The sequence below is a fragment of the Thunnus thynnus genome, chromosome 24 (genome assembly GCF_963924715.1).
Source record: "Thunnus thynnus chromosome 24, fThuThy2.1, whole genome shotgun sequence".
Taxonomy (NCBI): domain Eukaryota; kingdom Metazoa; phylum Chordata; class Actinopteri; order Scombriformes; family Scombridae; genus Thunnus; species Thunnus thynnus.
The window spans coordinates 20,750,171-20,766,190 of record NC_089540.1 but is presented as its reverse complement, the minus strand read 5'-3'; the positions used below and the strand labels follow the sequence as shown (position 1 = coordinate 20,766,190).

At 41.2% G+C, this 16,020-nt stretch overlaps 2 protein-coding genes across 6 annotated transcripts in view; both read left to right on the top strand.

Moving 5' to 3' along the window:
- Positions 1-9,778, top strand: part of LOC137177133 (sorting nexin-9-like) — a 22,169-nt gene extending 12,391 nt beyond the window's left edge. For 3 of the 4 annotated variants that reach the window (XM_067583258.1, XM_067583259.1, XM_067583260.1), the window contains 3 exons: positions 3,249-3,363; positions 9,055-9,146; positions 9,509-9,778. In XM_067583258.1, the coding sequence (XP_067439359.1) occupies positions 3,249-3,363; positions 9,055-9,146; positions 9,509-9,556 (255 nt within the window). In that variant the 3' untranslated portion in view covers positions 9,557-9,778. The remainder of the gene's footprint in view (positions 1-3,248; positions 3,364-9,054; positions 9,147-9,508) is intronic. The other variant, XR_010925977.1, reaches the window with a different exon arrangement.
- Positions 9,779-11,736: 1,958 nt separating this feature from the next.
- Positions 11,737-16,020, top strand: part of LOC137176846 (NLR family CARD domain-containing protein 3-like) — a 376,610-nt gene continuing 372,326 nt past the window's right edge. Inside the window, exons 1-4 of one of the 2 annotated variants that reach the window (XM_067582826.1) lie at positions 11,737-12,086; positions 13,987-14,123; positions 14,207-14,344; positions 15,850-15,925. In XM_067582826.1, coding sequence (XP_067438927.1) covers positions 14,035-14,123; positions 14,207-14,344; positions 15,850-15,925 — 303 coding nt within the window. In that variant the 5' untranslated portion in view covers positions 11,737-12,086; positions 13,987-14,034. The remainder of the gene's footprint in view (positions 12,087-13,986; positions 14,124-14,206; positions 14,345-15,849; positions 15,926-16,020) is intronic. The other variant, XM_067582827.1, reaches the window with a different exon arrangement.

Genomic DNA, 16,020 nt, shown 5'->3' with positions numbered 1-16,020 from the left:
AGTAATACTACACACAGTAGTACTACACACACAGTACTAGTGCACACAGTAATACTACACACAGTAATACTACACACAGTAATACTACACACAGTAGTACTACACACACAGTACTAGTACACACAGTAATACTACACACAGTAGCACTACACACACAGTACTAGTGCACACAGTAATACTACACACAGTAATACTACACACAGTAATACTACACACAGTAGTACTACACACACAGTACTAGTACACACAGTAATACTGCACACAGTAATACTACACACACAGTACTAGTACATACAGTAATACTACACACAGTAGTACTACACACACAGTACTAGTGCACACAGTAATACTACACACAGTAATACTACACACAGTAATACTACACACAGTAGTACTACACACACAGTACTAGTACACACAGTAATACTACACACAGTAGCACTACACACACAGTACTAGTGCACACAGTAATACTACACAGTAGTACTACACACACAGTACTAGTACATACAGTAATATCACACAGTAGTACTACACACACAGTACTAGTACATACAGTAATACCACACAGTAGTACTACACACACAGTACTAGTACACACAGTAATACCACACAGTAGTACTACACACACAGTACTAGTACACACAGTAATACCACACAGTAGCACTACACACACAGTACTAGTACACACAGTAATACTGCACACAGTAATACTACACACAGTAGCACTACACACACAGTACTAGTACATACAGTAATACCACACAGTAATACTACACACACAGTACTAGTACACACAGTACTACACCACACACAGTACTAGTACACACAGTACTTAGTATACAGAAATATATAAAGTAGCACAGAGCTTATACTGTGATACAGGTTCAGATCAGTGCTGAATACTAGAAACATTCACAGATCTAAAAGTGAAGGTTCACATCAGAAAATATTAATGCACGTATCAAATACATGACTTACACACTCTGATCTATATGTACGAAATACAAAATATAGTCTACAAAGCTGACATGTTAACACTAGGGGTGCAATGGATCACAAACTCACGGTTCGGATCATATCACGGATTTGAGTCAAAGAAATAAAACTTTGTTTTCTATATATCTGTAACACACTGACAGCCAGAAACAGCAAGGAACTTTCGCCCATGGTCTTAAATGAAAACAACATTTAAGATGTCCAATGTTTAAATAAAATAAAATAAAATATATAAAATATTAAATGCTCAGTTATTGCAATATGAGGCATGAAACCTTCCTCTTTTAAACAGTGAATGAAACAGCCTCTGTCCACATCATCAAAACCTGATGATAACAAACATTCACCGCTAACACCAGTTAGCAGCTAGATGCTAATTAGCTGCTCAGCTGCAGCACATTAAACAGCAGGTAAACAACTCGAATGTCACATCAGACCCGTTGATGCTGGTTTTATCGTTGCTCTTCAAAATCCCTGTTAGCGACACGCTGTCTGTCCGTGACTTGTACATACAGCAGTTTGTTTACTTTGTCTTAAATGAGACATTAAATTTTGCAATTAATCCGCAGTTCATATACCTGCCGAACCGTGGGGGGCGATCCGTACAGATCACAGATCAACTACGATCAGTTACACCAGTAGTTAACACTTGTTATTCTATTTAACTTTAAGCTTATTACTCAATATACAGCTCGGTTTAAAAACAAACTAAAGAAACTGTCAGAAGCAAGCAGCCAGACCTCCTGCACACTCATTCACTAATCACACATCAACAGGTGACTGAACAAACACTCAATTAAAAAGTCAGCTCACTGTAACTTCAACAAGCAAACTAACGTTACCCACAACACATTATATGATCTCTGCTGCATTTTTGTTAAGGAGATTTAAAAACACACAAAAAAGCCACACAGAGACATTTAACCATCAGAGATGAAATTAGCGACCAAAGAGACAGAGAGAGAGAAGCTGTATCTGACTCACGTTATCTGATGTCTTCTTCTTTCTATCATGGAGATGAAGTATTCATGTCACAACGTCCATTTGTGACTGTTGGTCATCTTGTTTGTTAGTTAACAGAACTTTGTGGCTGCTGGTTAACCAGTCTGATATCATTAGCAACAATGACAAACAAGCTAACTCTCCTGGTTGTTTCTCCGGTTGCTTCTCTCTCCAGCCTCCCCGGCAGCGTCCTGCTGCTGCTGCGCTGCACAGTCCAGATAATTTCTCCTGTTAGCTTAACAACAGTCCTTAGCAGTCCTTCCATGGATGTATAAAGAGTCCTTCAGGCTGCTACAACAAGCTAACTGTTGTATTGGCTAAGCGAGGAGCTGCTGCTACTCTGCCTTACAGTGGAGAGAATTGAAGATGAAATCTGGAAACTATCATTGGACCAACTCGATGTCAATATTGCATTCTGGTTGTTGATTGGTTAGGGAGGACAGCCTCCATTTTACGTGTCATGGCCAATCACAGATTAGCATGAAAAAAAATGAAATACATTGAGTCTAATGTAAGAGATCCCGCCCTGCGGAGGACAGCAGGCACCCGTCCTCCTCTGTCCCCCACTCCACCTCCACCAATTGCCCCCCCCCCCCCAACACCACCACTTCACACACACTGCTCTTTCTCCTCCCGCCCTGCAGGTGTCGCTGTTGAAGCATTTTAAACAGAATTTCAGTTGGATTTTTTCCAAAAAGAGAGAAAAAATATGTTCTAAATATTACTGAGATTTGGTAATTGTTTATTTCAACCAAATATTCTTTTTTATATTTTGATCTCCCTTTTGCCTCTCAAAAAATAGAGGAGGATCAACTTCCTCTGCCTCTATGGACCAGCCTCCACTGATACACACAGTACTAGTACACAGTACTAGTACACACAGTACTAGTAAACACAGTACTACACCACACACACAGTACTAGTACACACAGTACTAGTAAACAGAGTACTAGAACACACAGTGCTACATCACACACACAGTACTAGTACACAAAGTACTACACGCAGTAATACTACACAACTATCGATTAAAGTATTGATTCATATTATTTTTTTAGGACGTCGACAGAAACAAAAGTGAAACATTAACTGTTTTTAATGAGATGCAATGATGTCATGAAGGGTGTGTGTGTGTGTGTGTGTGTGTGTGTGTGTGTGTGTGAGTGCACGTCTGTGTGTGTGTGTGTGTGTGTGTGTGTGTGTGTGTGTGTGTGAGTGCACGTCTGTGTGTGTGTGTGTGTGTGCAGGCTGCAATAGACAAAGTGAAGGAAGGAGATCGTTTAGTTTCTGCAGGAAAAATCAGCAACAACGACCGAAAAACCCTGAATCATCGAATCAGCTGCATGAGCTACACACTGCAGGGTAACACACAATACACACACTGTACTACACACTGCAGGGTAACACACAATACACACACTGTACTACACACTGTACTACACACTGCAGGGTAACACACAATACACACACTGTACTACACACTGCAGGGTAACACACAATACACACACTGTACTACACACTGTACTACACACTGCAGGGTAACACACAATACACACACTGTACTACACACTGCAGGGTAACACACAATACACACACTGTACTACACACTGCAGGGTAACACACAATACACACACTGTACTACACACTGTACTACACACTGTACTACACACTGTACTACACACTGCAGGGTAACACACAATACACACATTGTACTACACACTGTACTACACACTGCAGGGTAACACACAATACACACACTGTACTACACACTGTACTACACACTGCAGGGTAACACACAATACACACACTGTACTACACACTGCAGGGTAACACACGATACACACACTGTACTACACACTGCAGGGTAACACACAATACACACACTGTACTACACACTGCAGGGTAACACACAATACACACACTGTACTACACACTGCAGGGTAACACACAATACACACACTGTACTACACACTGCAGGGTAACACACGATACAAACACTGTACTACACACTGTACTACACACTGCAGGGTAACACACGATACACACACTGTACTACACACTGTACTACACACTGCAGGGTAACACACGATACACACAATACACACTGTACTACACACTGCAGGGTAACACACGATACACACACTGTACTACACACTGTACTACACACTGCAGGGTAACACACAATACACACACTGTACTACACACTGCAGGGTAACACACGATACACACAATACACACTGTACTACACACTGCAGGGTAACACACGATACACACAATACACACTGTACTACACACTGCAGGGTAACACACGATACACACAATACACACTGTACTACACACTGCAGGGTAACACACGATACACACAATACACACTGTACTACACACTGCAGGGTAACACACGATACACACAATACACACTGTACTACACACTGCAGGGTAACACACGATACTACACACTGTACTACACACTGTACTACACACTGCAGGGTAACACACAATACACACACTGTACTACACACTGTACTACACACTGCAGGGTAACACACGATACTACACACTGTACTACACACTGTACTACACACTGCAGGGTAACACACGATACACACAATACACACTGTACTACACACGATACTACACACTGTACTACACACGATACTACACACTGTACTACACACTGCAGGGTAACACACAATACACACACTGTACTACACACTGCAGGGTAACACACAATACACACACTGTACTACACACTGTACTACACACTGCAGGGCAACACACAATACACACACTGTACTACACACTGTACTACACACTGTACTACACACTGCAGGGTAACACACGATACACACACTGTACTACACACTGTACTACACACTGCAGGGTAACACACGATACAAACACTGTACTACACACTGCAGGGTAACACACGATACACACACTGTACTACACACTGTACTACACACTGCAGGGTAACACACAATACACACACTGTACTACACACTGCAGGGTAACACACGATACACACAATACACACTGTACTACACACTGCAGGGTAACACGCGATACACACAATACACACTGTACTACACACTGCAGGGTAACACACGATACACACAATACACACTGTACTACACACTGCAGGGTAACACACGATACACACAATACACACTGTACTACACACTGCAGGGTAACACACGATACTACACACTGTACTACACACTGTACTACACACTGCAGGGTAACACACAATACACACACTGTACTACACACTGTACTACACACTGCAGGGTAACACACGATACTACACACTGTACTACACACTGTACTACACACTACAGGGTAACACACAATATACACACTGTACTACACACTGTACTACACACTGCAGGGTAACACACGATACACACAATACACACTGTACTACACACGATACTACACACTGTACTACACACTGCAGGGTAACACACAATACACACACTGTACTACACACTGCAGGGTAACACACAATACACACACTGTACTACACACTGTACTACACACTGCAGGGTAACACACGATACACACAATACACACTGTACTACACACTGCAGGGTAACACACGATACACACAATACACACTGTACTACACACTGCAGGGTAACACACGATACACACAATACACACTGTACTACACACTGCAGGGTAACACACGATACACACAATACACACTGTACTACACACTGCAGGGTAACACACGATACTACACACTGTACTACACACTGTACTACACACTGCAGGGTAACACACAATACACACACTGTACTACACACTGTACTACACACTGCAGGGTAACACACGATACTACACACTGTACTACACACTGTACTACACACTACAGGGTAACACACAATATACACACTGTACTACACACTGTACTACACACTGCAGGGTAACACACGATACACACAATACACACTGTACTACACACGATACTACACACTGTACTACACACTGCAGGGTAACACACAATACACACACTGTACTACACACTGCAGGGTAACACACAATACACACACTGTACTACACACTGTACTACACACTGCAGGGCAACACACAATACACACACTGTACTACACACTGTACTACACACTGTACTACACACTGCAGGGTAACACACGATACACACACTGTACTACACACTGTACTACACACTGTACTACACACTGCAGGGCAACACACAATACACACACTGTACTACACACTGTACTACACACTGCAGGGCAACACACAATACACACACTGTACTACACACTGTACTACACACTGTACTACACACTGCAGGGCAACACACAATACACACACTGTACTACACACTGTACTACACACTGCAGGGTAACACACGATACAAACACTGTACTACACACTGCAGGGTAACACACGATACACACACTGTACTACACACTGTACTACACACTGCAGGGTAACACACAATACACACACTGTACTACACACTGCAGGGTAACACACGATACACACAATACACACTGTACTACACACTGCAGGGTAACACGCGATACACACAATACACACTGTACTACACACTGCAGGGTAACACACGATACACACAATACACACTGTACTACACACTGCAGGGTAACACACGATACACACAATACACACTGTACTACACACTGCAGGGTAACACACGATACTACACACTGTACTACACACTGTACTACACACTGCAGGGTAACACACAATACACACACTGTACTACACACTGTACTACACACTGCAGGGTAACACACGATACTACACACTGTACTACACACTCCAGGGTAACACACAATATACACACTGTACTACACACTGTACTACACGCTGCAGGGTAACACACGATACACACAATACACACTGTACTACACACTGTACTACACACTGTACTACACACTGCAGGGTAACACACGATACACACACTGTACTACACACTGTACTACACACTGCAGGGCAACACACAATACACACACTGTACTACACACTGTACTACACACTGCAGGGTAACACATGATACACACAATACACACTGTACTACACACTGTACTACACACTGCAGGGTAACACACAATACACACACTGTACTACACACTGCAGGGTAACACACAATACACACACTGTACTACACACTGCAGGGTAACACACAATACACACACTGTACTACACACTGCAGGGTAACACACAATACACACACTGTACTACACACTGTACTACACACTGCAGGGTAACACACAATACACACACTGTACTACACACTGCAGGGTAACACACAATACACACACTGTACTACACACTGTACTACACACTGTACTACACACTGTACTACACACTGCAGGGCAACACACAATACACACACTGTACTACACACTGTACTACACACTGCAGGGCAACACACAATACACACACTGTACTACACACTGTACTACACACTGTACTACACACTGCAGGGCAACACACAATACACACACTGTACTACACACTGTACTACACACTGCAGGGTAACACACGATACAAACACTGTACTACACACTGCAGGGTAACACACGATACACACACTGTACTACACACTGTACTACACACTGCAGGGTAACACACAATACACACACTGTACTACACACTGTACTACACACTGCAGGGTAACACACGATACACACACTGTACTACACACTGTACTACACACTGCAGGGTAACACACAATACACACACTGTACTACACACTGCAGGGTAACACGCGATACACACAATACACACTGTACTACACACTGCAGGGTAACACACGATACACACAATACACACTGTACTACACACTGCAGGGTAACACACGATACACACAATACACACTGTACTACACACTGCAGGGTAACACACGATACTACACACTGTACTACACACTGTACTACACACTGCAGGGTAACACACAATACACACACTGTACTACACACTGTACTACACACTGCAGGGTAACACACGATACTACACACTGTACTACACACTCCAGGGTAACACACAATATACACACTGTACTACACACTGTACTACACGCTGCAGGGTAACACACGATACACACAATACACACTGTACTACACACTGTACTACACACTGTACTACACACTGCAGGGTAACACACGATACACACACTGTACTACACACTGTACTACACACTGCAGGGCAACACACAATACACACACTGTACTACACACTGTACTACACACTGCAGGGTAACACATGATACACACAATACACACTGTACTACACACTGTACTACACACTGCAGGGTAACACACAATACACACACTGTACTACACACTGCAGGGTAACACACAATACACACACTGTACTACACACTGCAGGGTAACACACAATACACACACTGTACTACACACTGCAGGGTAACACACAATACACACACTGTACTACACACTGTACTACACACTGCAGGGTAACACACAATACACACACTGTACTACACACTGTACTACACACTGCAGGGTAACACACTGTACTACACACTGTACTACACACTGCAGGGTAACACATAATACACACACTGTACTACACACTCTACTACACACTGCAGGGTAACACACAATACACACACTGTACTACACACTGTACTACACACTGCAGGGTAACACACAATACACACACTGTACTACACACTGTACTACACACTACAGGGTAACACACAATACACACACTGTACTACACACTGTACTACACACTGCAGGGTAACACACAATACACACACTGTACTACACACTGTACTACACACTCTACTACACACTGCAGGGTAACACACAATACACACACTGTACTACACACTGTACTACACACTGCAGGGTAACACACAATACACACACTGTACTACACACTGTACTACACACTGCAGGGTAACACACAATACACACACTGTACTACACACTGTACTACACACTGCAGGGTAACACACAATACACACACTGTACTACACACTGTACTACACACCTGTGTTGTAATCCAACTCCGTCTGTCTCCTGACAGCTGAGATGAATCATTTCCATAGCAACCGTATCTACGACTACAACAGAGTGATGCAGCGTTACCTGGAGGAACAGGTGACCTTCTACCAACAGGTGAGGGGGGATGTGTGAGTATGTGCATGTGAGTATGTGCATGTGAGTATGTGCATGTGAGTATGTGTGTGTGTGTGTGTGTGTGCGTGAGTATGTGTGTGTGTGTGTGTGTGAGTATGTGTGTGTGTGTGTGTGTGTGTGTGTGTGTGCGTGAGTATGTGTGTGTGTGTGTGCGTGAGTATGTGTGTGTGTGTGTGTGTGAGTATGTGTGTGCGTGTGTGTGTGATTATGTGTGTGTGTGCACGTCCGTGTGTGTGTGAGTATGTGTGTGCGCGCATTTGTGTGTGTGTGTCGGGGGGGTGTCAGGTGCAGGAATGTATCGTTGTGTGATGTCATCTCCTCTCTGCTCTCTGATTGGTCAGATCGCTGATAAGCTGAGAGGAGCTCTGAGCCAGTTCACCACACTGTGAGGATGACGTCACCGATGACGTCACTGATGACATCACCGATGACATAAATCTGTCACATCTTTCTGTTATATGAGAAATAGATTTAATATCAATAGAGCTGATCACACTGATTGATTATTTTTCTGACACTTTGATATAAAACATTTATTTAAAATCTTTAATCTTTAATGTTCTTTTACATGTTTAACATTGTTCACATTAAATTCATCTTTTATCTCTTTAGTCTGTTTGGTCTTTATTCATTAATTATCATCATATTAAAAACATTATTGATTGTTACATATACATTGTTATACTGTATATTTATATATAAATATTTAATATGTAAATATGTTTTTACAATTGTAAATTAAATTTGTTTACATTGAATTTGATTTTTATAATGATCTCATAATAGTAATATTAATTAATAATAATAAATTACAGTTATACAGGCACGAAAATGTTAAATTAAAAACAAAATATTTAGATAAGAAAGACAATAATAACAATAACAACAAAATCTTTTAAATGATAAAAATATGAATAAACAGCTGTTGGGAGGTCTCACTCTTGAAAGGCCAACAGAGTGTTGAAGGAAACTGGAGATTCAGGTACATCAATCTGAAGAATCAGACTCAGAAAAATATAACATTATTGAACAACAACAATAAAACAGCCAGTATGGCGTGTGAGGTCACGTTTGACTGTCTATGCTAGAAGCTTGTTTTTGAGGCTCATGAACCTGGGGGATGGTTTTGGGTGGTTTTGAGTGTCAAGTCCAACAAACAGTCTTTGAAAGACCTCAAAGGTTTTGTGAAGTCTCGCTGGGTACTGGAGATTCATCCTCTGGCCAGATTGTCGGGAGATTTCAGCACAGGGATTCCCTCGATTATGATTCCACTGCATCTGGCTCATGGCAAACGTAGATCCTCACACTGTGTGTCTTCAGGTCTTCATGTGCTCTGGTCTCTGCTATTTCCCGGTGCAACAAACAAGAACAGACATTAAGAAATTGTTTCATACAAGTAAAGAGAAGTCATGAGTTTTGAATCAGATGCTGATAGATAGAGAGCTCTAGATGGATAACAGTGTTTCCCGCAAGCACAAACATCAGAGATGTTGTGGAGAGCCCTGCAGGGCTGTGATTGGCCAGCAGTAACAGGAAGTGGTCACTGAAACCTGCAGAGCAGCACGTCTGCAGGTTTCAGGTTTGTGGGTGTCGACAGAGAAGAAGATAGTTCTTTAGTCGTTTTTCTGACCCCACTGGCAGATTTTCTTGCTTGAAATGATCAAATTTCACCAGTTCAAAGAATATTTAGTAGCGTTTCCAGTAGGGGAGTTTTTGCAGTGTAGATTCTTTCGCTAACGGAAAGTTAATTGAAGATCATCTTACTGTTGCTTCTGTCTTTAATCTTTTTTTTTCTTGAGTCTGTATATGAGTAGCAGCAGGAGCACTTCCTGTTACTGCTGGCCAATCACAGCCCTGCTTGTTATTAGACGTGTTTTAATAACAGGAAGTGGTCACTGAACCCTGCAGTTAGTTCAACACAATGTTCAGTGATGGAGACGTTAACATGATGGAAAATGATGCCTGGTTTTATTATCTACTACAGTAATTCTCACTGGAAATGATGGATACAGGAGATTTTATGAGCTAAATGGACGAGAGGCAGCGGATCAATTGATCGGGGTCTTTTCATGCTGATAGTGAGGACAGTGAGACAGAACGGATCCTACAGTCTGAGAGGCAGTTATGTAGGTTTCATCAGTCTAGAGACGACACACACAAACCACACAGCCTCGGTTCTTAGAGGATTAGATATTTCTTAAATCAACAACCATCCATATCTGACATTTATGGTAGAAAGAACAATATTTAGCAAAGTGTAGGATGAAGTAAGGAATAGTGGAGAATAACAAGTAGCCGTACAAATATGTTGTATTTTTTATACTGAATTTCTTGTGCAAAAATGTTTTATTAATCTCTCTTTTTAATGACAGAAAGCAACTGCTGACAGAAAATTAAGATAGACGTTCATATAATATTTTATATATATAATATAATATATATATAAATATATATATATTATATTATATATATATACACACATATATTTATATTTATATTTATATTTACAACTTTAGTGGATTCTAGAAATACAAAATACTTCAAATCTACAAATATCACATATTTCTTGGTGTTTTTATGGCACATTTTTGCTCAAATGCAACAAAAACAAACTCCTGGGTGATGGAAGTGATTTCTGATTGATTCGTTACCAGAAGATCAATCTTCCAAATCATAGTGTAAAATATTCAAGCAGTTTAGGGTTAATATGATGTTTATAATTATATCCACCATAATTACAGTTCCACATGTGACAATAACCTGTCAGTAAGTGAAGATACTGAGCAGGTGACAGAATAAAGTGTAACACGTGCTGCGGGTCACTGTGACGTCACACCTCTCTCTTCCCGCCTATTTCCTGCCTACATTTACTTTCTCTTTCTCTGACATGATGGCGCAGATTCTTTCCTCCATCTAAAGGTAATGTAACCGACAGTTTCAGTGTTTGACTCTTTAATGGCTGTTTGTTCATGTTGTTAGTGCTAACTGCTGTTAGCTTAGCTCCTCTAGAAACAGCAGAACTTTGATAACAGTCCACTCAGGACGTTTATCCGACATTATTTAAACCGTTTCCGGCCTGTTTCAGGTCGCTGTGATATCCGCGGATCGGGCGGACCGGGTCATAAAAATGAACATTGTGATTAATAACAGATGGGTTGCAGGTTGATGAAATAATCCCGCAGCAGAAACCATCAGTGCGTCTCATTAAGAGACACAGCAGCGTAACTTCATTGATGATTAAACCTCCAGACACACAGACAGGACCTGATGTGTATTAATGTTCATTAGTGTAAATTAGTGTTATGTTAATGAATGTTAATTAGTGTTAATGAATGTTGTGAGTTCTTCTACACACAGTCCAGGTTCAGACAGGGAGACTGTTTGGAGTAAAGCAGCGTCCTCCTGATCAATCCTGAGCTCCATCACAGCTGTCTGATCATTTAAAGTTTCATTCTGTTTCTCTGTCCTGTCAACTTTATAACTACAGTTTCTAGTTTTACTGTTTAAATGTCCCACGATATCTGCTGCGGTGACGTCACATGGAAACCTTTAGTTCCTGAAAGCAGCATCTCTAATCTTTAAAGTAAATCATTAAAGAAACTCTCACACATCAATACAACACACAGTAAAGCTGGAGAGCAGCAAAGTCTACAGGGACCATAGAGGAGTGAAATATAGAGCTGTTTCTATTTCTACTACAGGACTGATGTGGAGACAGCCGGGGGGGGGGGGGGGGGGGGGGGGGGGGGGCTTCACTTCTTTTATTCAATAAATACTGTAGTATTCAGAAAGACAGCACTCATCTTATTGACTCTCCTCCATCATGAACTAGTGTCGCTTCTTTATGGAAATGTGTCATTAAATGTGTTTGGAAGCTCTTTATTGAGACTCATTTAGTTTGGAAGTCTTTACTAGTTTTTTGGAAGGATCCATCTGCTTTTGTAACTTATAGTACATTCACTCCAGTACTGTACTTAAGTACAACCTTGAAGTACTTGTACTTCCTTTTCCTGCTACTTTATACTTCCACTCCACTACATTACAGAGGCAGATATTTGACTTTTTACTCCACTACATGTTTTCCAGCTATGATTCAGATTTTAAATGAAAAGAAATGATCGTCTATAAAATATGATAAAGTGTGAAATTATCCTCAGACATCAGTGTCTTCAGTATAACATCACAGCAACAACAACAATAAAAACAGATACATCAATCAAATACACATCTACATTATAAAAGTGCACATATAGAGTAACACTCACTGTTATTGATTAAACTACCAAAAAGTCCACTGATCACTTTATTAGGAACACCTGTACAATCTAATGCAATCCAATACAACAGCTCTGCCATCGGTTCTACTTTTACAAAGCTTCTACATTTTCAGTACTTCAGTAATTCTACTTTGTTTATTATTGAGGTCGTAGTTGCTGCTGGTGTACATACACTTTTTAATATAATGCATGTCGGATGACATTTACTGTGACTTATCAGATATTTCTTGCTGCACAGTGTTAGAATCCCTGCTAATGAATTAATTAATGAAGTTTCCTCTCAGATTCAGTCAGTGAATGTAAATCCTCCTCCATGCATCATGTGTGCTGCTCTTCACTTCACTGCAGCTTCATGACGCCATCTAGTGGACTAATAGTAGAAGTACAGCAGCTGATGGCAGCTTTCTCTGCGTCACACTGCTGTCTGGCTGCATTCACACTGATATATAACAGAAAATAACAGCCAATCACAGGAGGAGCAGCTGATATTTTAGATTTGACAGGAGAAATGATGTAAAGGATGATTTGTGTTTCCTCTCCAGGTGAAGGTAGAAAGTGTGTGTGACTGATGTGGATGTGACTTCAGCAGCATGGATCAGTGTGAGGACAGAGAGGAGGGAGTCCCTCCCTCTAAAAGCTCTCTGTGTGGGGAACATGACAGCCAGACCAAAGCTCAGAGGTGAGATGAGGATCTCTAACTGTCCATCACTGTTCTCCACCATCATTATTCACACTCAAAGCTCTGTGTGTGTTGTGTTGAAGAACAAGGAGGCAGCACAGACTAGACTCTGCTGGACCTGGACCTGAACCTGAACCTGAACCCAGCTGTGTGTCCTTCAAGAGCGACCGGTCAAAGGATGATTTTATTGATTTTAAACGACAACATTCATCTGATCAAAAGTAAGTTGTTCTCAGTATTAAAATCAGGACAATATGAGCTAAAATCTAAAACAGGATAAACAGTTGTCAGTTGGATTATTTGAGATTTGGATCATTTATTGATATTTCTGATGTGAGTAAGACACAGATTTCTGAACTCTGATGCAATCTTTGTTATTGAAGTTCTCCAAAGAAACGTTTTGGCACATTTACCTCAGAGAGTCTTTGGACGTTTCACTTCCAGCAGTGAACTGAATTTACTTTCAGATGACTTTTGTTCTCATGTTGCAGACCTGCCGACCTGCAGGCACGCATTTTGACATCAAAGTACGCTAGTATGAATTGTTACTTTAAGGTACGGAAAAACAGGCAGGACTTTACCAGTGTGCAGTGTAGGGTGTAAAATAACCTACATTACCCGCCGCCTTGGTGACACGTACACATGAGAAGTGACCTGGCCGGTTTTCACTGAGGACAGTTTGAAGTGAGGAGGGGAAGAAAGGAAAAGTCACCATGAGATACTGAAGGAGCAGTGTGTGTATGTGTGTGTGTTGTTATTAGCTCATCATATCATTAAGTAATAACTTTTCTATAATGAGAACAGTTTATTAACCAGCTCTAAAATATGTATTTCACCACAGTCACACAATAGTCTGTTTATGCTGGTTTGGGTTTTACAGCAACATTATAATTATCTTTTCAAATGAGCTGAAAATCATGTTTTAAAGATCAAATAGTCTTAAAGTTTGGTGATTGTGGAGGTGTAGACAATAGAAAGTATATAAATGCAGCAGTAGTGGGAGGTTAGTGTGTAGTCTGAGTGAAACTGTGTTCCTTGGTAATCTGTGTTTAGGCAGGTGAAAGACAAATGGACAAACAGCCTTAAATGACCAACTAACAGTATCTGCAGATAATTCTCTAAACAATCTGTTATTGGTAGAATTTTCATATCAGTGCTTCCATCACTTTTTTGTTTGTTTGACTGCTGCATGTATGCAAATTATGTACAATAATTAACTGTGCGAACAGCAGTGATTCACATCTGATGCTTGTAGGTTGCTGAAGTCAAAAAATTCATCCAGGGTTGGCAGGTGTGTTGTTGTAAGTGGGTGTAGAGGACTGCTTGTTCCCTGCTGCAGTTTGAAGCTTTCATTATGTGCCACCAATCAATCAATCAAGGAAGTTGCTTAAAGTTTGTGTCCCTACAACCGTCTGATACAACCACACACTGGCTCTAGCTGCCTTGCTCCAGGGCACTTCAGCAGTGTACAGTGAGGGAGGGAGAGCTTTATGGAGGGTTGGTGAGAGCTGTTGGGACTAAACCAAACTGACTCTGAGCTGAAAGCTACAAACAGACTGAGCTGTTGATTCTCAGTGGGATCAGCAGGACTAGTAAAGCTTTACCACTACAGGGAGTCATCTGATTCTCTGTTCACATCCAAATATCACTTGATGGACCTTTAGCTTGTGTTTGTCTCTGTGTGGACAGACATAATGTGAGCTCATTCTTCATGATTCCTCCACAGAGTGGACCAGGAGAGCTCAGAGGTTCCCAGTGGTCAGTCTGCCCAACATCAAACACACCTGGACTCCATATTTATGGTCTGTACATGTACAACAATTACTTTTACGTCTGTTCTGTTCACAATCATCTCCATGCTGCACTTTGTAGACCAGTGGATTGTCAGTCTGTCCAA